We start from the raw sequence: 27557 nt of genomic DNA, 5'->3' as shown, positions 1-27557 counted from the left end.
CCATTTAATTGGGTTAAAAAGTACTGGTCCCAACGTGTCCCAATTAACCAGTACAATGATGCAGAGCATAGAACAACTGCCCCACAATTCCAGAAATCTGGTTCAACTCGGACCCTGCCATGCTATAGTCTGTGTGGAGTTTGTACTCCCTGAGGCTACACAGTTTTCATCCAGCTACTCCAGTTTCCACTAGTACACCAAAGACACATGGGTTGATGGCTTAATTGGTCACTGTAAATTGCCGCAAGTGTGTAGTTTAGGTGGTGGAATCTGCGTGGAATTGTTGACAATCCAGGGAACATAAAATGGGATGGGCATTTTGCATGTGATGCCGACTAGGTCGCTATAGAGACCATTTCTGTGCTGTATGATTCTAAACATACAAGTTCAACAAAACTCTTTATAACAAACTAATTATTATATTCCTCCTCATTGAAATACTTATTCTGTGCATCCCTTAGAGCACACAAGCATAAGCATGTGATGTTTCTAGAATTAACATAAAGAGCAGGAATAATTAAATGGAAACTTCTAGGTTCAGAAGGTTTTAAACTATGATACAATCATTAAGTTATGATTTAGAACAGGCTATCCTTCTAGCCTAACCCTTTGTGAAATCTCTGGGGTCTGATATAACAGATAAATACATCACAGTACATCACCAATAACCTGCCCCAGAGAAAGCTCACCAATACCTATACTTCCTCAGGAGGCTACAGAAATGTAGCATGTCCCCATCCATCCTTACTAATTTTTATTAATGCACCACAGAAGGCATCCTATCCAGATGCATTACAACTTGGTCTGGCCGTAAGAACCTGCAGAGATTTGTCGACGACACAGGGCAGCACATCAGGGAAACCAGCCTCCTATCCATGGGCTCTGTCTATGCTTCTCGATGCCTCAATAAAGCAGCCAGCATAATCAAAGACCCCAGCTATCCCAGGCATTCTCTCTTCATCTCTTCCATTGGGATAAGATACAAAAAAGCTTGAAAGCATGTATCACCAGGCTCAAGAACAGCTCCTATTGCACTGTTATTAGACAACTGAATGGTAAGCAAGTATTGACACGTGTCTTCACAATATGCCTCATTATGATCTTTTGCCTTGTCTACCCACACTACACCTCTCTATAGCTGTTACACTTTTTTCTTCATTCCGGTATTGTTTTACCTTGTTCTGCATTCATGGTGTATAATGAATTGATCTGTATAAACAGCATGCAAGACAAAATTTTCGCTATATATCGGTACATGTAAAAGGATGTGTGACAATACAATAAATCAGTATGATCAATTGCAATAAATAGGCTTTTTATTTCAAGGCATATTCCTTGTTGCCTTGAAATGGATAACAACAGACGGATCAAATGTTATGGAGGACAAGTAGAAGTGTGGGGTTTGAACTGAGATCAGCACAATCTTGATCTTTTGAACAGTATAGAATGCTTGAGTACTTCAGGTCTAATTTGCACTGGTGCTTGTAAATAAGATGCTGCTAACATTTGAAGTGCTATCTAATCACGCAAACGACCCTGTAGATGACCCGATTCCTCACCCACTGAGGCGCTGTGTGAGAGTAAAACATTGAGACAGCATCGGTGTGCGTTGCTGTCGGAAATCGGCCTCTGTACTCGGTCACTCCCTCGCTCTCTTTTGATGGAGAATGAGAGCCTGTCGGTCCCTGTGTCGAGGGGCTCAGAGAAGCGACGCATTAGATTGTAACATCAGAACAGCGCGGTGCCTGTCTCCGCTTTCGTTGTTGCAGGGGAGACCTCTCTCTCCCTTGATGGAAAGAGTGAGCCTGCCTGAGACACCAATGGGTTGTCAGACCAAGCTGTCTGAGCTGTGTTATGGACTCGAGATCAAGGTCTCTTTGGGACACTTTTACTGTTGCTTGCAGGTTGTGGGGAGGGGCTCGGTGCTTCTGCTGGTGCAAGTGGGAGGGGAGCATCAATCTGCCACTTGTGCAATGGGAGAAGGAGGAGCTTCCGGGGTTCTGATGCTTCTATCATGGATGCAGTGGAGTTTCCTGTTTCGTGAAGAGTAAAAATTTCAGGTTGTATACGGTACGAACCATTAGAATTACTTAGGTGAAGGTCTTGAGGATCCCCAGTCCTGATGAAGGGTCTCAGCCTGAAACATTGACCGTTGATTCATCTCCATAGATGCTGCCTGACCTGCTGAGTTCCTCCTGCACTTTGTGTGCATTGCACCACTTTGATTTATTTATTTGTTTGTTTGTTTGTTTGTTTATTTATTTATTTTCCTTCACTGCAGCTGGATTAACTGATAGAAGACGACTGAAAAAGCTATATGTTCTGGGGTTGAAAGACCGGCAAAATAAAGAGAGAAATGGGTAACATCATTTCATAGGTTTCCATTACACTGTGAGGTAACATCAGTGACAGATGGCAACCAGTCATGTAGAACTATCTGGGAAAAGCACAAATATCCTCTTTGTCTTCTTCCTCCCTGAAAACCGGGAGAAAAACTTGGGTCTGTATTTGACATCGAGACAACCCACACCATGTTGCCATGAGTAGCATTTCCCATGTTTAAATCTGCACAGTGATGTGTCTTCAGGATGCTCAACTATGAAGCATCATAATCTTCCAAGGAGCATGAGAAGCAAGAGTAGGCCACGTGGCCTCTCAAGCCTGCTCCACCATCCAATAAAATTACAGCTGCTCTGATCTCAGCTGCAACTCCACTATCCAGCTTGGCTCCCAGACTCCTCGAGTCTTTTCCAAACCTGAAGAAAAATCACTGATGGGTTGAAGAATTAAAAATATTCACAACCCTCCAAAAGATGGAATTCTTTAGCACCTCAGTTTTATGTGGGTGACTTCCTATTCCCAGGGACAATAATCCAGCAAATGCAGTAATTTGCAAGAGTTAGGAACAGCAATATGCAGGTACTATTCCCCTGAAAGAACACAAAGGAGCATTGAGTTAATGTGAAAAGAAAATCTTGCTTCCAGGAGACTCAGATGTAGCAACAGGAAAGCAAACTATAAATAGCTCCACCTTTGTCAGTTGTAACGTCTGAGTCTTACGGTGAGCATATGTAAAACACCAAAATTATTCTTCAGTCGTTAACACTATTTGTTAACAACTTTCCTAAAATAATACCCGCAGCCACACAGGCTCATTTGGACCCTTGGGAAAGTACACAAGTTAATCTTTCTGAAGCTGTTTGAAACTTGAGATGTGCTATTTTGGATGATTTCAGTTCTTTCAATCGTAAGTAAACATAGTCTTTTCCTTATAAAATGGGTAGTTGTATTAGCTGGCCAGCTTTGAGTGGATACAGCTACATAACAATATTGCCAATAAGTAACCTCTGTTGGAGGAGGGAGGATGATTCAGCTGTTGCAATGCTACCACGAACAAGATAACCACCAATATTAGCTGCACAAATTTTTCTTTTTGGATTACCGTAGATTCCGGACTACAGAGCGCACCTGATTTTAAGCCGCTGGCACTAATTTTAGAAATAAAATCATTTTTTTAAATGTAAAGGCCGCACCGGATTTTCGGCCGCAGGTGTCCCACGTTGTAATATGAGATATTTACACAGAAAGATATTACACGTGAGGATTTTTTTAACTTTTAATTAAATCCATATGGTAACAAAAACAAATACATATTGCAAATGCTTTTTTTCGAACCGTGCCCGTACGCGGCTACTTTTAAATATACGTTGCGTATACTTCTTTACTGAACAACATTCCAATATCTCCTAACGACTGGTAAAAAATATATATACTGCAGCCTACCAGGAAAAGTTATTGATACCTTTAACTTAAAAGCAGAGTTCGCTCGGATCCAAAGCCGCTCGCGTAATGCCGCTCCCCCCCTCCTTTCCGTTTCATCGCAAACGGCATTTAAAAGCAGATTTCGCTCGGATCCAAAGCCGCTCGCGTAATGCGCTCCCCCCCTCCTTTCCGTTTCATCGCAAACGGCATTTAAAAGCAGATTTCGCTCGGATCCAAAGCCGCTCGCGTAATGCCGCTCCCCCCCTCCTTTCCGTTTCATCGCAAACGGCATTTTCCCACAAGACACCGCGAAACCGGGTGTGTCGTCATAGCATCCCGCGATGTAGTACAGAAAACAAATATAGTTTAAACTAAGTAGGGTAGGTAGCACAATGCTTCGAGTGTTTTCCATGTTGATGAGGGTGAGTACAAATGACTGATTTACAATAATTTAATTGTGAAAGTGCGCTTGATTTATCGTACAATTTCATTGGACCTCTGTGAACTACTCATCAATTTTATTGGTCTACTGTTACGAGGCAAAATGTTTACGAGGCGGCATGAAAAAAACCTTGCATTAGCCGCTCTGGATTATTGGCCGCAAAGTTCAAAGCTGTTCAAAATGTGGGAAAAAAGTAGCGGCTTAAAATCCGGAATCTACAGTATTTTCTTGGCTTGCTGCAGTGTTGACTATTTTACCCCAACAATAAAATCTAGCAGTAATAATGCAGGTTGGGTTAATATCTTTAAATAAAATCTCATTTGGAAAATTTCAGTGAAAACTGCTTCGAAGTACACCTTGACATTTGTTTAATAGGTCATTTTACTCTGCTGAATACTGCTTCAGTTTCAATGACTATGCACATTCATGACCCTGCGCCAAATGTTCTAAACCAGGCACTGTGACCACATCTCGAAAGCCACATTCATTTCCCCAGATGCACTATAAAAGGCTGTAGATTTTAAAATAAAACTTCCAAAGAACTTTAAGTCATTGAAAATTTGTTTTACAACGAGCCCAGATTCTTTGGAAAGCTTTAAAACACACCTATGGATGTAGCAAAGCAGAGCAAAAGAAGGGATGAAGGTGAAGCCCAAACCACTGACCCTAACAAGGGTCAACTGACATTGTGAGCAGTGAGATCAATAGCTGATTGTCAGGAAAGGTTATAAAGGCACATAAATCCTCCCAAAGCAAATGGAACACAAGTACAGATCAACCAAAAATATCGAAAAACAGCTCAATGGTGATTGGACTGTTCTTTTTATATTCCAAATTATTACATTTTTACTATTAATGACGATTTTAAAATGTCACCATCAACTGAAGTACTCGCTAGGAGATTTCTTTATGAATGCACTTGTGAGATATGGTGCTCCCACTTCCTGCAATATAATGGAATTCTACAATCCATTCTTAAACCATACCATCTAGACTTCCCAGTCCCACATGTCGCTCCGTTAGCTGGATGCAGCCACCACGGCTAACACAATGTAGAAACTAACTTTTATCACTTGCGGTAAGTACAGCAATATAAGTGTTATTGTAACATGTCCAGGTTGCCATAAACAGCTCTTTCAGCTAAAAAGCAAAATAACGTGTGGCCACAAGGATGCTCTGGAACTGGTTCCAAAAATTTCATATGACTGCAGCACCAAGTTATATGGGGAATTAACCCTCCGTGCTTTCGAAATAGAATAATGCTGCCAGTAATACAGCCAGAATAAACAAGAGCAAAAGTCAAAAGGGGTAAAACTTATTAAAACAAATGATACAGATTAACTTTGCTTCATTTTCAGATTTAACAGTGTGACATTTTATTTGGGGAATAAAAGATCTTGTGAAGACTTTCAAATACAAACCTATACATCCTGTATACTTAATCCTCAAATACACTAGGCTCAGCAGAGAGAAAACAAACAACAAACAAACCACATGAATTTTTAAAGCTTTGCTTTCATGGACAGTAATTCACATTGGGAAATAGCTGCACTACTGTCGCAATTGCAGTTCTTTCTGAGTGAGTTTCAGCATTCAATCACCACAATTTTTGTTGTATTCAGTCATGGGATGTGGCAGGAGCGGCCAACGTTTATTGCCTATCTAATCAGATGGCAGTGAAAGAGTGAACTGGATTGCCGCTCATCTTCTCAGGCTGGGTAAAGATAGCAAATTTCATTCCCTGAAGTATATTAGAGAACCACATGGATTTTAACAACAATCCACTACTTCTATGTTGACCATAACTGATAACTAGCATGTTATTTTTGGAGTTAACTACTTCAATATGAATTCACATCTCCAGATCAGTAATTCAGGCCTCTACATCTTAGTCTAGTTACACATACATTCTAGCAATGCAGATCTGGTCAGTATGTTTTTACTTTTGCCAGATGACACTGAAATCTTTCCATTATATTCATCACAATAAAGCCCCCTCCCCTCTGCCAGCAAACTAACAGCAGTGAGGAATCAAATTTGAAATTCTTCTGGAGAAGGAGCTTGATAAACAATGAAAAGTACTTCTTTGAACTGAATAAGTGCAACTCCATCATTTTAAATTGGGATGGGGGGCCATGTGAATCCTTAAGTAAAGGAAATCTTGCCTTTGAAATGGGATTCAAGGGCATCAAAGACTGCTGAACTAAAACTTCCTTTCTGGTAACAGCAAAATTCTAACAGGAAATAAGATTTTATTAAAATCACAGGTCAGTTTTTGTAGCTCTATGCCCTGAATATAATCCTACTCAAAATTTGCCACTAAATTACTATCATAATTAAAGTGATCATAAGAAAGGAAGTGTTTACTGAGGTTTTTAACTGTATTGCATTAACTACAAAGCATAAAGAAAACTTCATTTGCATTCAAGAGTGTTGCATTTGACCTTGGTTCCAGCGACGTAAAATCACAATAATAAAAATCCAAAAGGGAATCTACCATCCAACCAAATGTTTCTTAGATGACAAGCGCAACTGTAGTATGGAGAGATTTCTTCTATTTTCTCAAGACATTCATGTTTATCATTTCAAAGGAATCATCAATTTAACAAGAAAGAAAATAATATTTTTCTACAATATATGTTTCTATTTAGAAAGCAATGGAAGCCCATTAGATATACAATGACCAAATTCAACAAATAATGTATTCTAAATTTAAGTTAATTACATATTAATTAGGCAAAACCAAGAACATACTAACAGCATGGATAAAGCTTACCCTGCAATGAATAACCACGACATGAAGTGGGTCATTGTTTAGCCACGTCTCCATTGCTTTGCACATGGTGCACATCTTATCCAGGGGTGGTGCATGTAGATCAGGCCATCCTACGTCCATCACCTGAAACGAGCAGTCCAGTTCAGATATTTTAATGCCAACAGCAGAGTTCAAGTATGGTTCCATCAGGACTGCTTGCTTGTTTTAAAGCAAGAATTTATTTAAACACCAAGATGATTCAGTATATAGACAACCAAATTGGTCTCTCATGCCTGCTCTGCTATTCAATGAAATCATGGCTGATCCCACTGCAGCCTAACTCCACATTTCAATCCATCTCTGGAAACCAATCACCCCCTTATTATCAAGATATCGCTGCTTTGCCTTTAAAAACATCCAAATACATTTCTTCCAATGCCCTTTGAGAAAGTGAACTCCGAAGATCCACAATCCTCCAAAAAATACATCACACCATGCGTCTTAAGTAGCTGACATTGTATTCTTAAACAATGGGTTATAGATCTCGATTTTCTGCACAAGTTGCTCCACATCCATAGTATATAGACCTTTTGAGATGTTACATGTTTAAGTCAAGACTCTTGATTCCTTCCAAACTCCAATGGATTCAAGTTGAGCATGTCCAGTCATTAACACACTCATTCCAGGCATCAGTCTAATAGAGCTCTTAACTATTTTAAACGCGTTTACAACTTTCAGGTAAGAATTTTATGTCAAAATCATTAAAATCTATGTCACTATTAAGTGATTGGCTATTACATAAAAACTAGAATGAGATGTTATGCATTTTGAATTTTAACACATGCTATTCTGGACAATATATAGAACAGCACGTTTGCCAGACAACTTTTTAGTGTCATTTTGGATCACATTATTTAAGTTAATGAATTTTAATATATTATAATAATCATATAATAAAATTAGTTTTCTTCCATTCTTCTAAATCACAGGTCCTTTTTAACTAGAAAGCTATTCTGGGTAGTAGTAAAGGTTATCAGAACTCATGGCTCTGCTTGTTCAGACAAAGTTGCATTAAGTCATCTAAAATGAAAAAAAAGATCATGAATTCCCAATGAAAGTAATGGAAATTCCTGAAACATATGGTTTTAACCAACTTGATCACCCAATGAACAATAACGGAAATTTCTGAAATTCCTAAAAGGAAAAGGGTAAAAGTCAATTGAACCACGGGACTATTAAATTCATGATGAAAGGTTGATGAAGTTGGGCTGTAACTCACAGGAAGGGAGAGAGAAAAAAGAAGAGTCTGCTATAAGTCATAAAGAACAGGCAAACTGATAAAAAAATTAATGCAGAAAAGTGTTTACAGGGATGAAGACTTAAAAAAATTGGGGCATTATTTACAAAAGGAAGTTTGCCATAAATAAGGAATTCAATCATGGTTATTTCACATCAAAGTTAACCACATCTGGAATGTGTTACCATGAAAGATCATTAAGGCAAATAGAATGAATGATAACAAGATGTGTTAGTGCGGAAAGAATGGAACCAAGTGACATGTGAGGAAACAGGATTGCGAAGTTGTGGTAAGTCAAAATGTACGGGCATTTCTGGAATTTAAAGCCTTTTGTGGCTCCTATGTTTCTTGTATTATGATGACAGTGTGTGTGTATTCTTCATGTTCTATCATCTATACTGTCTTTCACCAGTGAGAGTGAAAACAGTAAATAGCCTAATCCATGACCTATTTAATAATCTCTGTCATTGACAACCAAAATACTAACGGCAGTGGAGTCTGATTATTCAGAGGATGTCAAGGAGAGAACTGCATATAGAATGTCCACGTTTCTCGGAACAGTACAATTCACAGCTTCATGGAAAATGTTGAATTGATACCATATACACCTAATAGTTCGCCCATCATGTGAATATCAATAAAACAGAAACTCCCTATTATTCCATCCAGGGCCAATTAATGAGTAATTTAGAAGATTAATGATGCCCTGTAAAAAATCTGCTGTTCCCAAATATCCTCTGATGTCTTATTATAATGCATCAAGGATACAAAAGCAGCACACATTTGAGCAGGGAGCAATAAAGGAAAGAAAACTGAGACATGTTCTTTGTGACAGAAGAGAAAGCTTCTAACGCATTGTTCTTGTTTTGGAATGTGCTTGTTGATTTAAAGGCACTGTCCACTAGGATTTTTGGTCTGACATGCTTCAAGTAACAATATGATCCCAAGAAGTAATCCAACAACCCTTAGATTGAAGAGAGAGGGGATGGGGGATGTTGCACTCCAAACAAGCAGTTTGTATACAGATTTTACAGAGCATGAAGCTACATTATTGATGCATATGTTAAGAAATGCAAGAAACTTGTCTTTACTTATTTTGCTTTCCCCACTTAAATTCTCTGAAAGCAAATGCCATTCCACATCTCATATTTTTGGGCTGTCATTTGCATAGTTCCATTACCCAAACAACTGTAATGCAGTGGTCCCTTGTAGTCTGATTTTCAAGTTGGTACTGAGGAGGAAACAACATAACTGTGCAAATGAAGAATAAGTGAGACACAAGAGTTTGAAGATGCTAGAAGCTGGAGCAAGAAGAAAATAAAATGCTGGAGGATCAGGCAGCATCATGAAGGGAAATGGGTAGTCAATGTTTATGGGTCAAAACCAGTCATCTGGACTGAAAGGCAGAGGGAAGGTAGCCAGTACAGGTGCCCCTTGTTTTTTGAACGTTTGCTTTACGAAAGACCTACATTAGTACCTGTTTTCACTAACCAAAGAGGATTTTTGCTTTTACGAAAAAAAGATGCCCACTTTATACGTGTGTTTACCCCAAGAAAGACTACAAAGACCGTGAAGCCTTGTGCGGGCAGTTGTGTGCGCATGCATGTACGTGCGTAGGCGTGTAGGTGCCAATTATTTTTCCCCAAATCCATTTTGGCTCGTCTTCCCGATTTTGATAAGTGAAACTACACCGTACGTACAATATTTCTACTTTATATAGGCTGTATATTTATAATGTCATTTCTGCTTTTACTATATGTTGGTGTTATTTTAGGTTTTATGTGTTATTTGCTTTGATTTGGTAGGTTATTTTCTTGGGTCTGGGAACGCTCAAAAATTTTTCCCATATAAATTAAAGGTAATTGCTTCTTCGCTTTACGACATTTCGACTTACAAACGGTTTCATAGGAATGCTCTACCTTCGGATGGCGGGAGAAACCTGTATAAGAAAGTTGAGGGTAGGACTGCAGCTGGAGCTGGCAGGTAGATCCATGTGAAGAAGGGTGATAGGCAGATGGAGGAGTGAAGAGTGGAAATAGCAAGAAAGGCAGGAAGTTTACAGATGGAGGCAACAAAAGAGTTGTAGATGATTAAACCTGAGAGAAGAGAAAGATGGGACATGGAGATAATTGAGGGAGGAGGGAGGAGTGTGTGGGTAATGGGCAGAAGGAGAGAGGGGACAGACAAGGTGATAGGGGTTGGGGTGAATGTGGGAAGAAGTGGACAGATTAAGAGAAGAGAGAAAAGGGTTTGGGGGGAGTGGTGTGAGCAGTTTACCTGCAACTGGAGAAATCAATATTCAATACTCATGCCTTCACAAATGTGAGGGTCTGTTCTTTTGGCTTGCATTTAGCCTCACCCTGGTAGTGGAGGAAGCAGAGCCGGTGTGGGAATGGAAATGTGAAAAACAGACTGTTAACTTCAAAAAAAAACATACCTTGGAGTTCAGTTTGGAGAGATCATACCTCCTTTCAGAAAGATTAAACACCTGTGGAAAGAAAATGAATTTATTGAATAAAGGAGAGTGATAATGTTTGTGAGCCATCCTGTCCACTGTGGACAGTACAGAACAATGTGATGATTTGGTAGAAAAATCAATTGCGATATTCATCAATCCCTGCTTTACTTTCCTCGCCTTATGCTAAAGCTTTTTAAATATCAGGATTGTGCTAATAACTCTCATTGCTTTTACCATAAACATTCAACTGGCACACACTGCCAGATTATCTGACTGCTTTAAGAACACTCAAATACTTACAAACTTTTACTTTCCACATATCATTTCATTCTGCAATATCAGATGGGGACAAAACAGTTCAAAATTCATTGTGACCCTATCCCAGCTTTCAAGAGTGGGATAATTCATTATTCAGACTATGCTCTCAGCAGGATTCTCGACTGACAGTTTACCACAAGAAAAACAAATATCTCCCATCTCAGAAGCATTCCTTTTCTCACCCAACTGCAAGTTGTTTGCCTATAGGCTCCACAATCATCATCCAAACATTCCTGCAGTTTCTAAACTCTTAGCGCACTCTTATATTCTAAAATGAGGAAATGAAGACAGATTATTCATTCTTACAGACAATAATTCAGTATCTTCCATTTAAGTTTTTCTTCGACCACTCCTATCTTTTGTCCACAATCTTCATTATCATCCCGTTTAATTTTTCTTGCCCATTTCTCCATCACCATCCGTCACTTTCCACCTTCCTTTACATTTCAAAATACTTATCTCTAGATTTCCCATGTTCTAATGGTATGTAAGAAAATGTCATGGAGAAAGAAAAAAGATCTTCGTACTTTGAACAGCTTCTCTCCCCACAGATGCTGCCTGCCCATTTAAACAAGAAACAAGGGGAGTGCACCATATTGTTTGAACCTTTTTACCATTCAGTAAGAATATGGCTCATCTGACATTTCCTGAATCATCTTCTCGCCTGGTTCTCGTAAGCCTGAATTCTGGGTTGAGTGTTGCAGAATAAACCAGATTTGATTAGGAGCTTAAGACAAAGGGACCCTTAGGAGACTGTGATCATAATATGATAGAATTCACCCTGCAACTTGAGAGGGAGAAGCTAAAGTCAGATGTATCAGTATTACCATGGAGCAAGGGGAATTACAGAGGCATGAGTGAGGAGCTGGCCAAAGTTGATTGGAAGGGGACATTACTTATATTGGACTGCTAGAAAATGACACTGGAAAGGTAGTAATAGAAGACAAAAAAATAGCAGACAAACTTAATTATTTTGCATCAGCCTTCACTGTGGAAGACACCAGCTGTATGCCAGAAATTCAAGAGTATCAGTGGGGCAGAAGTGAGTGTAGTTGCTATTAATATGGAGAAGGTACTTGGGAAACTGAAAAGTCTGAAGGTAGTTAAGTCACCTGGACTAGATGGACTACACACTAAGGTACTGAAGATGTAGTGAACAGGTTGTGGAGACATTAGTACTGATTTTTCAAGAATCACTAGATTCTAGAATGGTTCTGGAAAACTGAAAAATTGCAAATGTCACCACTCTTTAAAAAGGGAGACAGAAGAAAGGAAATTATAGGCCAGTTTGCCTGACGGCAGTGGTTGTGAAGATGTTGGATTATCAAGGATGAGATTTTGGGGTATTTGGAGGCACATGATAAAGTAGACCAAAGTCAGCATGGCTTCTTTAAAGGAAAACCTTGTCTGACAAGACAGTTCGAATTTTTTGAAGAAATGATAAGCATGATTGACAAAGGAAAGTCAGTCAATGTTGCTTCCAAGGTGTCGCATTTGAGGCTGCTTAACAAGTTAAAAGCCAATGGTATTACAGGAAAAATACTAGCTTGGTTAAAGATTGGCTGATTGTCAGGAGACAGAGTGTGGGAATAAAGCAAGCCTTTTCTGTTGGCTGCCAGTGACTAGTGGTGTTCCACAGGGTTCAGCGTTGGTACCACTTCTTTTCATGTTGTACGTCAATGATATGGATGATGGAACTGTTAGCTTTGTGGCCAAGTTTGCAGATGATACAAAGATAGGCAGAGAGGCAGATAGCGTTGAGGAACAGAGAGTCTGCAGAGGAGGACTTGGACAGATTGGGAGGTTGGACAAAGAAGTAGCAGATGGATTATAGTGTAGAGAACTGGATGGTCATGTAATTTGGTAGAAGGAATAAAGGCATAGACTATTTTCTGAACAGGGAAAGAATTTAAAAATCGGAGGTGCAAAGAGACTTGAGAATCCCTGTGCAGGATTCCCTAAAGGTTAACTTGCAGGCTGAGTTGGTAGTAAGGAGGGCAAATGCAATGTTAGGATTCATTTTGCGAGGACTAGAATACAAGAGCAAGGATGTAATGCCAAGGCTGTATAAGACATTGGTCAAACAGCACTTGGAGTACTGTGAACAGTTTTGGGCTCTTTCATTATGTAAAGATGTACTGGCAGTGGAGAAGGTCCAGAGGAGGCTCATGAGAATGATTTTGGGAATGAAAGGGTTAATCTGTGAAGAGCATTTGATGGCTCTGGACCTTTACTCACTGGGGTTTAGAAGAATGAGGGAGGAATCTCATTGAAACTTATCAAATGTTGAAAAGCCTAGATAGAGTAGTTGTGGAGAGGATGCTTCCTATAGTTGGGGAGTCTATGACCAGAAGGCACAGCCTCAGAATAAATAACTTCCATTTAGAATCAGAATCAGAATCAGGTTTATTATCACCCGCATGTGTTGTGAAATTTGTTAACTTAGCAGCAGCAGTTCAATGCAATACATGATAAAATAGAAAGAAAAAGTAAGTATACCAATTACAGTAAGTATATACTCTGTGTGCGTGTGTATATATAGAATATATTAAAAATAGTGCAAAAACAGAAATAATATATATTAAAAAAGTGAGATAGTGTTCATGGGTTCATGCCTCGTATGGCAGAGGGGAAGAAGCTGTTCTTGAATCACTGAGTGTGTGCCTTCAGGCTTCTGTATCTCCTTCCTGATGGCAACAATGAGAAGAGGGCATGTCCTGAGTGATGGGGGTCCTTAATAATGGACACTGCCTTTCTGAGACAATGGTCCTTGAAGATGTCTTGGGGACTACAGAGGCTAGTACCCAAGATGGAGCTGACTAATTTTACAACTTTCTGTAGCTTCTTTCAGTCCTGTGCAGTAGCTCTTCCCATATCAGACAATGATACAGCCTCCATGGTATACCTGCAGAAGTTTTTGAGTGCTTTAGGTGACAAACCAGATCTCCTCAAACTCCTTATGAAATATAGCTGCTGTCTTGCCTTCTTTATATCTGCATAGATATGTTGGGACCCGGTATGATCCTCAGAGATCTTGACACTCCGGACCTCGAAATTGCTCACTCTCTCCATTTCTGATCCCTCTATGAGGATTCGTTCATGTTCCCTCGTCTTACCCTTCTTAAAATCCACAATCAGCTCTTTTGTCTTACTGACACTGAGTGCAAGGTCGTTGCTGTAACACCACTTCACTAGTTGATATATCTCACTCCTGTACGTCCTCTCCTCTCCATCTGAGATTCTATCAACAACGGCTGAATCATCAGCAAATTTATAGATGGTATTTGAGCTGTGCCGAGACGCATGGTAATGGGTATAGAGACAGTAGAGCAGTGGCCTAAGCACAAACTCAAGAACATTGATAGGTTCTTGGTTGGTTAGGTTACGTGGAGAAGGCAGGAAAATAGGGTTGAGAGGGATAATAAATCAGCCATGATGGAATGGCGGAGCAGACCCAATGTGGTGGTTGCTGTAATTGTGTTCCTATGTCTAATGGCCTTACAGTAATACCCTTAAAATATTAAAAATCTATATCAGCCTTGGAAATTCTTAAATGGGTTAGCATCAACTATTCTCTCTGTTTTGAGAACACCACAACTGCTAAAATTTCCTCATCTCATTCTTAGTTGGGTAACCACTGATTCAGAGACTCTGCCTTCTTATAGATTCCCCCTATCATTCGAATATCCACTCAACATCTACAGTGTCAGATCTCTTCATAAAATAAACACTCATTCATCTAATAGTCTGGAAATGTAAGTCGGGTCTGCTGAACCTTCATTCATGTCATCTTCGTACCTGGAATCAATCCAGTGAATATTTACTTCACCATCACCAACAGAAAGATAGACTTTCTTCTAAAGTCGATAAAAACTATATGACTAATAAGAAGCATTTGAAGTATCTGTGTGTGCCGATTATGGTGCTAAAGGCCTTACTAGCCACTTGAAGCCGACAAAGGTCAACTAGCTGCAACAACAAGATCTGCTCCAGTGGGTACCTACAGGGCAGGGAAGCCACAAGTGAAGGCAGCTTGTCATTGCTACAGAGGGCTGCTGTGGCTGCCTGAAGCTGGTATTTTCATTACATACTGGAGCCATTATTAATTTTCAAGGCCTTCAATAATTCGTAGCTGTGAAATTCCTCAAATCTTTAAGTCTGGACAAACCAGCAAAATGCGTACATCCAAACACTGTATACTTTGATTTGAATTTCAGCTAGAGTGCAAGACTTATTTTTAACATCTGTGTTCAATTAGTGCCCTTTTTGAAATGTCTCTCTCCAAACAGGATACCAATTATAGAAAAAAATAAACAGTGCACAATTTGCTGGAGAGAACTCTGGGTTAAGTGTGTTAATTATGTGCTTTCAGTCCTCATTAAATTGCAAAACAATATGAACTGAAGCTGTAGCCTTGCTGCATTTTGTGTATTGATATGTTATGAAATGGAAATCAGCCCAATATATAAATGCCTATAAATGTGATCACTGTAAAACATTTTTAAGCTATGGAGTGATAGAGATCTTGCTAATACTAGCTAGAAGTACATTATACTAATACCTCATACCTCTGAAACAACAAATTTCATAACGTAATAAACCTATTTCCAATCCTCTGTTACAACATTGTCCAAGGTGTTAATATTCAGTGAAATAGTGCATTGTGTTGAACTGAATTTTATTTCTGTATTTGTATAATCCAAACCTGCCTGATGGCTGATCTTAAACATTTACTATGATTGTAAACATTTAGTTCAGGATTGTGACAAATTCTAAGTTTCAGGGAGCGTACCACACACATACAAGACTGCAGCAATTCAACTTAATGAAAGCATAACCTTCAGAGTAATCAAGACTGAATGACGTCAATTAGGTGACTGTATATCAAGGTAATTCCTAAAATATTTATCGTTAAATGATTTGGCAAGACTCATCAAATATCTCAACAATCTGGTGCATTACTAATCCTTAAAATGGACAGCTTTTATTCAGTTTCCAATATATGCTGAGTTTATTTTTCTTCATTAGGTCAAGATATGAAGTATTACATTTGACATAGATACCTCGGGACAAGGGAGAGGAAAAAGGTCAGTCAGTCTGGTAACTTCCATTGCAAAATGCTTATTTGTTAATGTGAAAGATAAGCACAAACTGTAACCTCTTTACAGGAAGAAGTCAGAGGAAACAAGAAACCAGAGACTAGTTTGCTTGTATTAATAGAAGAAAAAATGCTAATCTTAAGGAAGTACAAACAGGACACTAAGAAAATACTAAAACATTGAAGAGGATCAGATTTAGAGAAGAGAAAATAACGAAGTCATAGAATAATGCAGCCTAGAAATAGGACCAACTTGTCCATGCGGGCTACAGCATTCTTATTCCTATCGGCCCATAACTTACTCCAATTATGGAGGGCTTTGGTAAGAACTATCGAGTTTTTATTTAATACATTTTTATTTTATTTATTGAGATACAGTGTGCAATTGGCCCTTCCAGCCCCTCAACAAATCCAACCCAACAATCCCCAATTTAACCCTAGCCTAATCACAGGACAATTTATAATGCCCAATTAACCTACCAACCGGTACGTCTTTAGATAGTGGGAGAAACCAGAGCACCTGGGTGGAAACCCTCGCGGTCACTGGAAGAACTTGCAAACTCCTTTCAGGCAGTGGTGGAAATTGAACCCAGGTTGCTGGTACGGTAAAGTGTTACGCTAACTCTCTTTTTAGATAAGGAGACCAAAAAATAATATATCTACCATTGAGGGAATGCAGCAAATATTCAACGGAGAAACTCCAAATTGTTGCAACTTTGCATTGTGAGGAGAGCTTGAATAACTTCCAGAGTTTAAAAGAATGAAAAGAGATTGCACAGAATCGTGTGAAAATCTTACACAACCCTACAGGGTGGCTTCAGGAAAGATGTTTCTTCTGGCTGCAAAGCCTACAAAAGAGCTTTTGGAATAAAGCACGGATCATTAAGTACTGAGAAAAGGAGAAATTTAGTCTCTCAGAGGAAAGTGACTCTTTGTAATTCTCTACCCTAAAGGGAAGTTGAGCTTCACCCATTCATCTCAATCACAGGAGAGATCAGAGGAGTTTTTAATATGAAAAGAATCCAACGGGTATGGTGACAGCATCGGCAAAAAGGTACTGAGATAAAAGATCTGTAACTATCTCAGACACTTACAGTGGGACACAGATCGGAAAAGTTGACATAAGTATAAATGGGATGGGTTCAAGTCAGGAACTTGGTTGGTATGGATGAGTTGGCCCAAAGGGCCTGTTCTGTGCTGTTCAACTCTATGACTCCACCAATGGTGAGACAAGCATGAGTAGCTGAAAGAGCCATTCCTACTTCTTTTGTTCCCCATTATGTTCCACAACTTCTTTCCAGACTGGGAGTGGCCCAGCAGGGCAGAATTCATCAGCATCTACAATATGAATGCTCACTTGTGCACTTCACCAACAGACTGGTTACATCCACCAAGTTCTCATCAAATAGGAGATCTCATCATGTAGAAACTTAATCAGCTAAAGGAACCCGATTTCAACATGATATCCCAAAAGGCATTCAGTTATAGACCCTATTCCTAGAGATGAAAGGCGCTCTGACCAACTCAAGCAACCAGCAGAATTTGTGAAGGAAAAATACAGCCACAGAGTGGACAGTAGAAGTGAGAATGATCAAAGAGGGAGAAAGAAGGGACAGAAAAATTCGAGGGAGATTACTAAAAGGAGAGGCAGGGGAAGTGAAAGAAGTGGGAGAGAGATACAGAGGTTGAGCAGGTATTCAAAGAGGAAATGAGTGCTTGTAGTGATGGTACAATAGGAAAGGAAATTAATGTGTTAAATAAAATTGAAGAATTCTGAATGGGAGTAAATGTTTGGAGACAGAAGACCAGACAATTAAAGAAGGGCTTCAAAGGGACACATTCTTCCTGAACTATCATCCAAGTGCAGCCTTCAGCCACTGGTAATTCTTCCTTTGTCCCTACCACCATTCTCTACTTCCCACGCAGTGACATAGTCGGAAAAGGAAGTGTGAATGAAGAAGCTTTACAGAAAGTCCTAGAATTCACAAGAAGATACAAAGAACAAAAAGGAGGAAGTGAGTGACAAGATATGAGCAGTAACACAGGGAATGTACCAGCACATGAAAATTCTGAAACATGTTGCTGCCTCTTCTATTTCCCTCTTTCGTGATTTTCACTTTTTTGTGGGATACTCCTTTCAATGGATAATATATTTCACAATGTTGTGATGCTATGACTTGCTGTGAAAACATTCTTTGCAGGTGGTGCACCTACTATCTTTAGTACATGTATCTGAATCTGTCTGAACCTGCTTGATGACTACAATTAAAATGCTGTACATTTCTTTCATATTCCTGAAGGAAGAATTCACTCAGTAATCCTATATTTGGAGATTAGCACTCTTTTATTTATCTCAACGTATGCAACCTATCACTGGGCCACTCCTGAGAGTTCCTCATTAGCTACAAATTTTCCAGAACATCTAACTATCCTTGATCCCAAATACCTTTAGCAAAAATGCACCAAGAGTTTGACCGCTTGAATAACCATTTCATGCTTTTTTTTGTCTGGTAATATCCAAAAGAAAGTCAAATAACAGAATTCTCCATTATCCTAAAACATTAAAATGGAAACATTCATATCAATACAGGTGAAACATTTGCAGACACTCCGAATTTCGCTGAAGTTCCTGTGGTCCATTGGAACCATGTTTGTGAAGATTAGCAGAAACACCTAGATGAGAATATAGGCAAGGTTTCTGATATTATTTGTTTCTTCTGGGTTACACACAATGACTCAGTTAACTTAATGAAAATTTCTGATTTAAATTTCACTCAGTTAGTTGTTTGCAACTCTTACCAAATAATTATCTCCATGTTTGGATTTCAGCATCCGTGTTACGTCCTGCAGATTATGAAAGTAGGTGTCTTCTGAACAGCCAGCCGGAAAAGAAACTGCAATGATGCGCTCCGTAATATAAGTCAGATCAAGCTCATAACCTTCCTCCATAATGTGACCTGATTCCACACTCCTGCACACAGAAAACAATTACTAAAACCTTTCAAATAAGTCCAAATATATTTAATTTCTGACTTCAGTACAGAGTATCTTGTGAAGCCAAAAGAGGGAAAAGGAGAACCAGCTTTATACAGGAATAAGGATTTAGAAATTAAAGGAGTTTTAAGAGCAAGAACATTAATTATTCTAGCATTCATTAACAACATGGTCTGCTGTAAATCTTGACATTTACTAGTCCCAGAATATGACAAAAGAAAGGAAAATCTATGTACATTGTAGACATAATGCAATATTAAATGGAATAGTGCCTTTCAAACTTGCCAACATCACATAACACACAGCCACACAAGTAGACTTATTTATTAATCCATAGGATCTATAATGACCAACAGATTCTTGAACTGTTTCAGAAAAGGCTGGCTACATAGTTCAATGAATACAGGTAGCAAGAGAGCGGGTGTAAATGATGCAGGATATCTGAGGTCAGGCCATTTATGATCTCACTTGTACATCATTACAGCTTTCTTCTCCAACCTCTCTGTTAGCTCAACAATGTTTGTCTTTCTCCATCATGTGGTTCAAAGCAGACGATCCCAATGTTATGAGAATTTGAAGAGCTGAACAGCCTGTTTTGGATCCTGTGCATTAATTCTTAATCTTGTGTTCCCATCTTCCTTAGATGCACAGCAGTGAGTATCCTGACTGGCTGCATCACACCTGGTATGGAAATAATGCCGAGGAACAGAAAAGGGGACTGGAAATGGTGGACACAGTTCAGTCTATCACAGGCAAAGCCCTCCCCACCACTGATTACATTTACATGGAGTACTGGCACAAGAAAGCAACATCCATCTTCAAAGTCACCCACCACCCAGGCCATGCCCTAATCTAGCTGTTACCATCAGGCAGAGGGTACAGAAGCTTTAAGCCCCAAACCACTAGATTCAGGAACAGTTATTACCCTACAACCAATAAGTCTCCTGAAATGGTGTGGATACACACTCACTTTCAAGAAATCTTTACTGCTCAATTTTATATTCTATTTCCACAGTTTGCCTTCTTTAGCACAATGGTTGGTTTTCGGCCTTTATTTATGTATAGCTTTTCGTAACTTCTATTGTATTTCTTTTTCTTCTGTAAATGCGTGCAAGGTAGGGCGCTCCAGTTTCCTTCCACAGTCCAAAGATATACCAGTTATTAGGTTAATTTCTTATTGTAACTTAACCTGGGATTAGACTATGTTTAAATTGGTGGGTTGCTGGTGGTGCGGCTAGAAGGGCTGGGATGGAGGGAGGGTGGATGGATAGACGGATGGATAGATAGATATAAAGAACATGAATCTCAGGGTAGTATATGGTAACATATATGCACTTTGATAATTAATTTACTTTAAACTGTGAACATCTGTCTTGTGGTTTACTTTTGGCTATCCTTACAAATTGAATGCCATTTTTTTGATGTTTAATATAGTGCTCAGTGTGTGGTCTGACAGGAACTGCCATGGGGTTTAAATTCAGCTCTCCACATTGTGCATTCTAAAGATCACTACAATATTTTTTAACATTCTGTTGACTTTCTTGACTGTTAGACTGAACCAGCTACACATATTGAGCACTGATTAACGAGTCGGCCTCAGGGCTGACGGATCTAATTCTGATCATGGGCAATTGTCCCTGATCTGACTTGCAACTTCAACAGGGATAAATGTGTCAGCAATTAGCCGGCTGCAGTACACACTCTACGTTTTTAGTCATCAGGTGGGGAATGGAGAGAGCAGATTAAGGCAGCTGATTTCCTATTGTCTCTTTTCTGCATCCAAATTTGAGTTCTCCTCTCACCTTTTCTCCCAAGCAACTTACAGAATTAAAAGCAAAAAAAAGACTAAACTGGAAACCTGAAATAAAAGTAGAAAATGGTGGATATGTTCAACAGATCAGGAAGCAACCATGGCAAAAAAATAGAGTTAATGTTTCAGGTGATGAAAAGTCCTCTGTTTTTCTCTCAATACTTAATGACTATTTCACCATAATCCATGAAACCACGCCTTGCCCATTTCCATTCCCTGTGCAGTACCTTCAGGCCACCCATGGTTAAATTCCATTGGCCATTGCTCTGCCCACATACAAGAAGCAACTCCCAAGCTGCCTCCTCCTGTTCTACATCTCCCTTTTTAATTTCAGTCTTATTCACAAATCTAACCTATCTACATCACATTTCCAAAACCAAGCCCCTGATGGATAGCAGGAACGGTGGCATTGGCACTACTGATGGATAGTAGGAACACTAGCGTTCGCACTACCGATGGATAGTAGGAACAGTAGCGTTCGCACTACTGATGGACAGCAGGAACGGTGGCATTGGCACTACTGATGGATAGTAGGAACAGTAGCGTTCGCACTACTGATGGATAGCAGGAACGGTGGCATTCGCACTACTGATGGATAGTAGGAACGGTGGCATTCGCACTACTGAAGGATAGTAGGAACAGTGGCGTTCGCACTACTGATGGATAGCAGGAACGGTGGCATTCGCACTACTGATGGATAGTAGGAACGGTGGCATTCGCACTACTGATGGATAGCAGGAACGGTGGCATTCGCACTACTGATGGATTGTAGGAACAGTGGCATTCGCACTACTGATGGATAGTAGGAACAGTGGCGTTCGCACTACTGATGGATAGTAGGAACAGTAGCGTTCGCACTACTGATGGATAGTAGGAACAGTAGCGTTCGCACTACTGATGGATAGTAGGAACAGTAGCGTTCGCACTACTGATGGATAGTAGGAACAGTGGCGTTCGCACTACTGATGGATAGTAGGAACAGTAGCGTTCGCACTACTGATGGATAGTAGGAACAGTAGCGTTCGCACTACTGATGGATAGTAGGAACAGTGGCGTTCGCACTACTGATGGATAGTAGGAACAGTAGCGTTCGCACTACTGATGGATAGTAGGAACAGTAGCGTTCGCACTACTGATGGATAGCAGGAACAGTGGCGTTCGCACTACTGATGGATAGTAGGAACAGTAGCGTTCGCACTACTGATGGATAGTAGGAACAGTAGCGTTCGCACTACTGATGGATAGCAGGAACGGTGGCGTTCGCACTACTGATGGATAGTAGGAACGGTGGCGTTCGCACTACTGAAGGATAGTAGGAACAGTGGCGTTCGCACTACTGATGGATAGCAGGAACGGTGGCATTCGCACTACTGATGGATAGTAGGAACGGTGGCATTCGCACTACTGATGGATAGCAGGAACGGTGGCATTCCCACTACTGATGGATAGTAGGAATGGTAGCGTTCGCACTACTGATGGATAGCAGGAATGGTGGTGTTCGCACTACTGATGGATAGCAGGAACGGTGGCATTCACACTACTGATGGATAGTAGGAACGGTGGCATTCGCACTACCGATGGATAGTAGGAACAGTAGCGTTCGCACTACCGATGGATAGTAGGAACAGTGGCGTTCGCACTACCGATGGATAGTAGGAACAGTGGCGTTCGCACTACTGATGGATAGTAGGAACAGTGGCATTCGCACTACTGATGGATAGTAGGAACAGTAGCGTTCGCACTACTGATGGATAGTAGGAACAGTGGCGTTCGCACTACTGATGGATAGCAGGTACGGTGGCGTTCGCACTACTGATGGACAGCAGGAACGGTGGCGTTCGCACTACTGATGGATAGTAGGAACGGTGGCGTTCGCACTACTGATGGATAGTAGGAACAGTGGCGTTCGCACTACTGATGGATAGTAGGAACAGTGGCGTTCGCACTACTGATGGATAGTAGGAACAGTAGCGTTCGCACTACTGATGGATAGTATTAACGGTAGCGTTCGCACTACTGATGGATAGTAGGAACGGTAGCGTTCGCACTACTGATGGATAGTAGGAACAGTGGCATTCGCACTACTGATGGATAGTATGAACGGTAGCGTTCGCACTACTGATGGATAGTAGGAACGGTAGCGTTCGCACTACTGATGGATAGTAGGAACAGTAGCGTTCGCACTACTGATGGATAGTAGGAACAGTAGCATTCGCACTACTGATGGATAGTAGGAACAGTGGTGTTCGCACTACTGATGGATAGTAGGAACAGTAGCGTTCACACTACTGATGGATAGTAGGAACAGTGGCGTTCGCACTACTGATGGATAGTAGGAACGGTGGCGTTCGCACTACTGATGGATAGTAGGAACAGTGGCGTTCGCACTACTGATGGATAGTAGGAACAGTGGCGTTCGCACTACTGATGGATAGTAGGAACGGTGGCATTCGCACTACTGATGGATAGTAGGAACCGTGGCATTCGCACTACCGATGGATAGTAGGAACAGTGGCGTTCGCACTACTGATGGATAGTAGGAACAGTGGCATTCGCACTACTGATGGATAGTAGGAACAGTAGCGTTCGCACTACTAATGGATAGTAGGAACAGTGGCGTTCGCACTACTGATGGATAGAAGGAACAGTGGCATTCGCTGTACTGATGGATAGTAGGAACAGTGGCGTTCGCACTACTGATGGATAGCAGGTACGGTGGCGTTCGCACTACTGATGGATAGCAGGAACGGTGGCGTTCGCACTACTGATGGATAGTAGGAACGGTGGCGTTCGCACTACTGATGGATAGAAGGAACAGTGGCATTCGCTGTACTGATGGATAGTAGGAACAGTGGCGTTCGCACTACTGATGGATAGCAGGTACGGTGGCGTTCGCACTACTGATGGATAGCAGGAACGGTGGCGTTCGCACTACTGATGGATAGTAGGAACGGTGGCGTTCGCACTACTGATGGATAGTAGGAACAGTGGCGTTCGCACTACTGATGGATAGTAGGAACAGTAGCGTTCGCACTACTGATGGATAGTAGGAACAGTAGCGTTCGCACTACTGATGGATAGTAGGAACAGTGGCATTCACACTACTGATGGAAAGTATGAACAGTGGCGTTCGCACTACTGATGGATAGCAGGAACGGTGGCGTTCGCACTACTGATGGATAGTAGGAACGGTGGCGTTCGCACTACTGATGGATAGTAGGAACAGTGGCGTTCGCACTACTGATGGATAGTAGGAACAGTAGCGTTCGCACTACTGATGGATAGTAGGAACAGTAGCGTTCGCACTACTGATGGATAGTAGGAACAGTGGCGTTCGCACTACTGATGGATAGTAGGAACAGTGGCGTTCGCACTACTGATGGATAGTAGGAACAGTAGCGTTCGCACTACTGATGGATAGTAGGAACAGTGGCGTTCGCACTACTGATGGATAGTAGGAACAGTAGCGTTCGCACTACTGGTGGATAGTAGGAACAATGGCGTTCGCACTACTGATGGATAGTAGGAACAGTAGCGTTCGCACTACTGGTGGATAGTAGGAACAGTGGCGTTCGCACTACTGATGGATAGTAGGAACAGTGGCGTTCGCAGTACTGATGGATAGTAGGAACGGTGGCGTTCGCACTACTGATGGATAGTAGGAACAGTGGCGTTCGCAGTACTGATGGATAGTAGGAACAGTGGCGTTCGCACTACTGATGGATAGTAGGAACAGTAGCGTTCGCACTACTGATGGATAGTAGGAACAGTAGCGTTCGCACTACTGATGGATAGCAGGAACGGTGGCGTTCGCACTACTGATGGATAGTAGGAACGGTGGCATTCGCACTACTGATGGATAGTAGGAACCGTGGCATTCGCACTACCGATGGATAGTAGGAACAGTGGCGTTCGCACTACTGATGGATAGTAGGAACAGTGGCATTCGCACTACTGATGGATAGTAGGAACAGTAGCGTTCGCACTACTGATGGATAGTAGGAACAGTGGCGTTCGCACTACTGATGGATAGTAGGAACGGTGGCGTTCGCACTACTGATGGATAGTAGGAACAGTGGCGTTCGCACTACTGATGGATAGTAGGAACAGTAGCGTTCGCACTACTGATGGATAGTAGGAACAGTGGCGTTCGCACTACTGATGGATAGTAGGATCAGTGGCGTTCGCACTACTGATGGATAGTAGGATCAGTGGCGTTCGCACTACTAATGGATAGTAGGAACAGTGGCGTTCGCACTACCGATGGATAGTAGGAACAGTAGCGTTCGCACTACTGATGGATAGTAGGAACAGTAGCATTCACACTACTGATGGATAGTAGGAACAGTAGCGTTCGCACTACTGATGGATAGCAGGAACAGTGGCATTCACACTACTGATGGATAGTAGGAACAGTAGCGTTCGCACTACTGATGGATAGCAGGAACGGTGGCATTCGCACTACTGATGGATAGTAGGAACAGTGGCGTTCGCACTACTGATGGATGGTAGGAACAGTAGCGTTCGCACTACTGATGGATAGTAGGAACAGTGGCGTTCGCACTACTGATGGACAGTAGGAACAGTGGCGTTCGCACTACTGATGGATAGTAGGAACAGTAGCGTTCGCACTACTGATGGATAGTAGGAACAGTGGCATTCACACTACTGATGGATAGTAGGAACAGTAGCGTTCGCACTACTGATGGATAGCAGGAACGGTGGCATTCGCACTACTGATGGATAGTAGGAACAGTGGCGTTCGCACTACTGATGGACAGTAGGAACAGTGGCGTTCGCACTACTGATGGATAGTAGGAACAGTAGCGTTCGCACTACTGATGGATAGTAGGAACAGTGGCATTCACACTACTGATGGATAGTAGGAACAGTAGCGTTCGCACTACTGATGGATAGCAGGAACGGTGGCATTCGCACTACTGATGGATAGTAGGAACAGTGGCGTTCGCACTACTGATGGATAGTAGGAACAGTAGCGTTCGCACTACTGATGGATAGTAGGAACAGTGGCGTTCGCACTACTGATGGATAGTAGGAACAGTGGCATTCGCACTACTGATGGATAGTATGAACAGTGGCGTTCGCACTACTGATGGATAGTAGGAACAGTGGCATTCGCACTACTGATGGATAGTATGAACAGTGGCGTTCGCACTACTGATGGATAGTAGAAACGGTGGCGTTCGCACTACTGATGGATAGTTTGAACAGTGGCATTCGCACTACTGATGGATAGTAGAAACGGTGGCATTCGCACTACTGATGGATAGTATGAACGGTGGCATTCGCACTACTAATGGATAGTAGGAACAGTGGCATTCACACTACTGATGGATAGTATGAACGGTGGCGTTCGCACTACTGATGGATAGTAGAAACGGTGGCATTCGCACTACCGATCGATAGTAGGAACAGTGGCATTCGCACTACTAATGGATAGTGGGAACAGTAGCGTTCGCACTACTAAGCCCCTGATGTAGGAACAATAGCATTTGTACCACCAAGCCCAAGAACAGTCTACTCATTAAGTTCTATCAATAGCTGCAGTTAAAGGAAGAAATCCGGACTTCTTTTGTGCAAAATTTAAAGGTTAACGCTCCCAAACTTCCTCATTTTCACTATACCAGAAGTTGTTGTTGGAGAACACTAACGCCTGCTGACATTGCTTAAAAGCACAAATTCTTCCCATTAGCATTTTAAATAAAGAACTAGTTTTCATTCCAATTCTAAATGTCAGCATTGACAAAATCAATACCGAAAATGAACTCTGAACTTTCTCTCCATGTTACTTACCACATTAGCAGATTTTAAAAATTAGTCCAATTTTTGCAGAATTCCTTTCCACACTGCAGGTAGGAAGGTGAAGCAGAAACGTTTGCCCGCTCTGCTATTGTCAGACTAATCTTAACTTGTTACTCTAGACCCACCTAACTGCCTTAAAACTGTGGTTCAGGCTTTTGAGCAACTTTGAAAATGATTATTCCAATCATCAAACAAGTTACAAATGGAGGTTACATGAAGATAAACCGATGGTGTATTCCCTCTCTTCACTTTGCACTTTACTTTTGATACAAAAGGATGGCACAGGCAAGCCAAGTCCTTCAGTGGTGTCCCAGCTTTAATCAAAGCATCCATTTGAGCACCTCCTACTGATTTTGCTGTAATTTGTGAGAAAACATGGTTTTGTCCTTTGCCTTATATTTTCATGTTTCTTCTTTCTCAAGCATTTTCCAGTTATGCCGGCTGGAAAACAAGCTTCAAAGGAGATACATGAGTCATCTGTTGAGGTGATCAATAAGGATTAAACACGCCTCGTGTGCCTTCCTGCTGCTCATTTTCCACACTCTCATTTTTTTTTAAAACAGCAACCCGTGGAGAAGGATTGTAACTAATTGGCAGAAGGATCAGGAGGGCATAAGAGAGGCAGAGGTGGATTCATAGTAACTTTTCAATGAACATACATTTGATTAAAAATAAAAATAAATTCTGGGAGTTAAGGGAAGACCATATGGCAAGAAGCAACTGCAGAGCTCTAACAAAGACCCACTAAAGTCACAATGAACTGAAATCCCTCAGCTTGCGATTATGGTTCTATAGTTCTA

At 41.1% G+C, this 27557-nt stretch overlaps 1 protein-coding gene and 1 long non-coding RNA gene across 11 annotated transcripts in view; one reads left to right on the top strand and one right to left on the bottom strand.

Annotated features, from left to right (window-relative positions):
* LOC140732139 (tensin-3-like) overlaps window positions 1-27557 on the bottom strand; it is a 434552-nt gene that overhangs the window by 153485 nt on the left and 253510 nt on the right. For all 10 annotated transcript variants that reach the window (XR_012099994.1, XM_073054363.1, XM_073054356.1 and 7 more), the window contains 3 exons: window positions 18930-19101; window positions 10694-10744; window positions 6981-7103 (listed from right to left, as the gene is read on the bottom strand). Coding sequence is in view for 9 of the 10 variants with exons in the window: in XM_073054363.1 (XP_072910464.1) it covers window positions 6981-7103; window positions 10694-10744; window positions 18930-19101 (346 nt within the window). In the remaining variant the exon portion in view is untranslated. The remainder of the gene's footprint in view (window positions 1-6980; window positions 7104-10693; window positions 10745-18929; window positions 19102-27557) is intronic.
* Window positions 3454-27557, top strand: part of LOC140732141 (uncharacterized) — a 35921-nt gene continuing 11817 nt past the window's right edge. Inside the window, exons 1-2 of the long non-coding RNA XR_012099996.1 lie at window positions 3454-4184; window positions 16061-16119. This is a non-coding gene — a long non-coding RNA (uncharacterized lncRNA). The remainder of the gene's footprint in view (window positions 4185-16060; window positions 16120-27557) is intronic.

Source organism: Hemitrygon akajei, chromosome 8, assembly GCF_048418815.1.
Source record: "Hemitrygon akajei chromosome 8, sHemAka1.3, whole genome shotgun sequence".
NCBI classification, from domain to species: domain Eukaryota; kingdom Metazoa; phylum Chordata; class Chondrichthyes; order Myliobatiformes; family Dasyatidae; genus Hemitrygon; species Hemitrygon akajei.
Note: the sequence above shows the minus strand (reverse complement) of the source record. Positions and strands in the feature narration are given on the sequence as shown.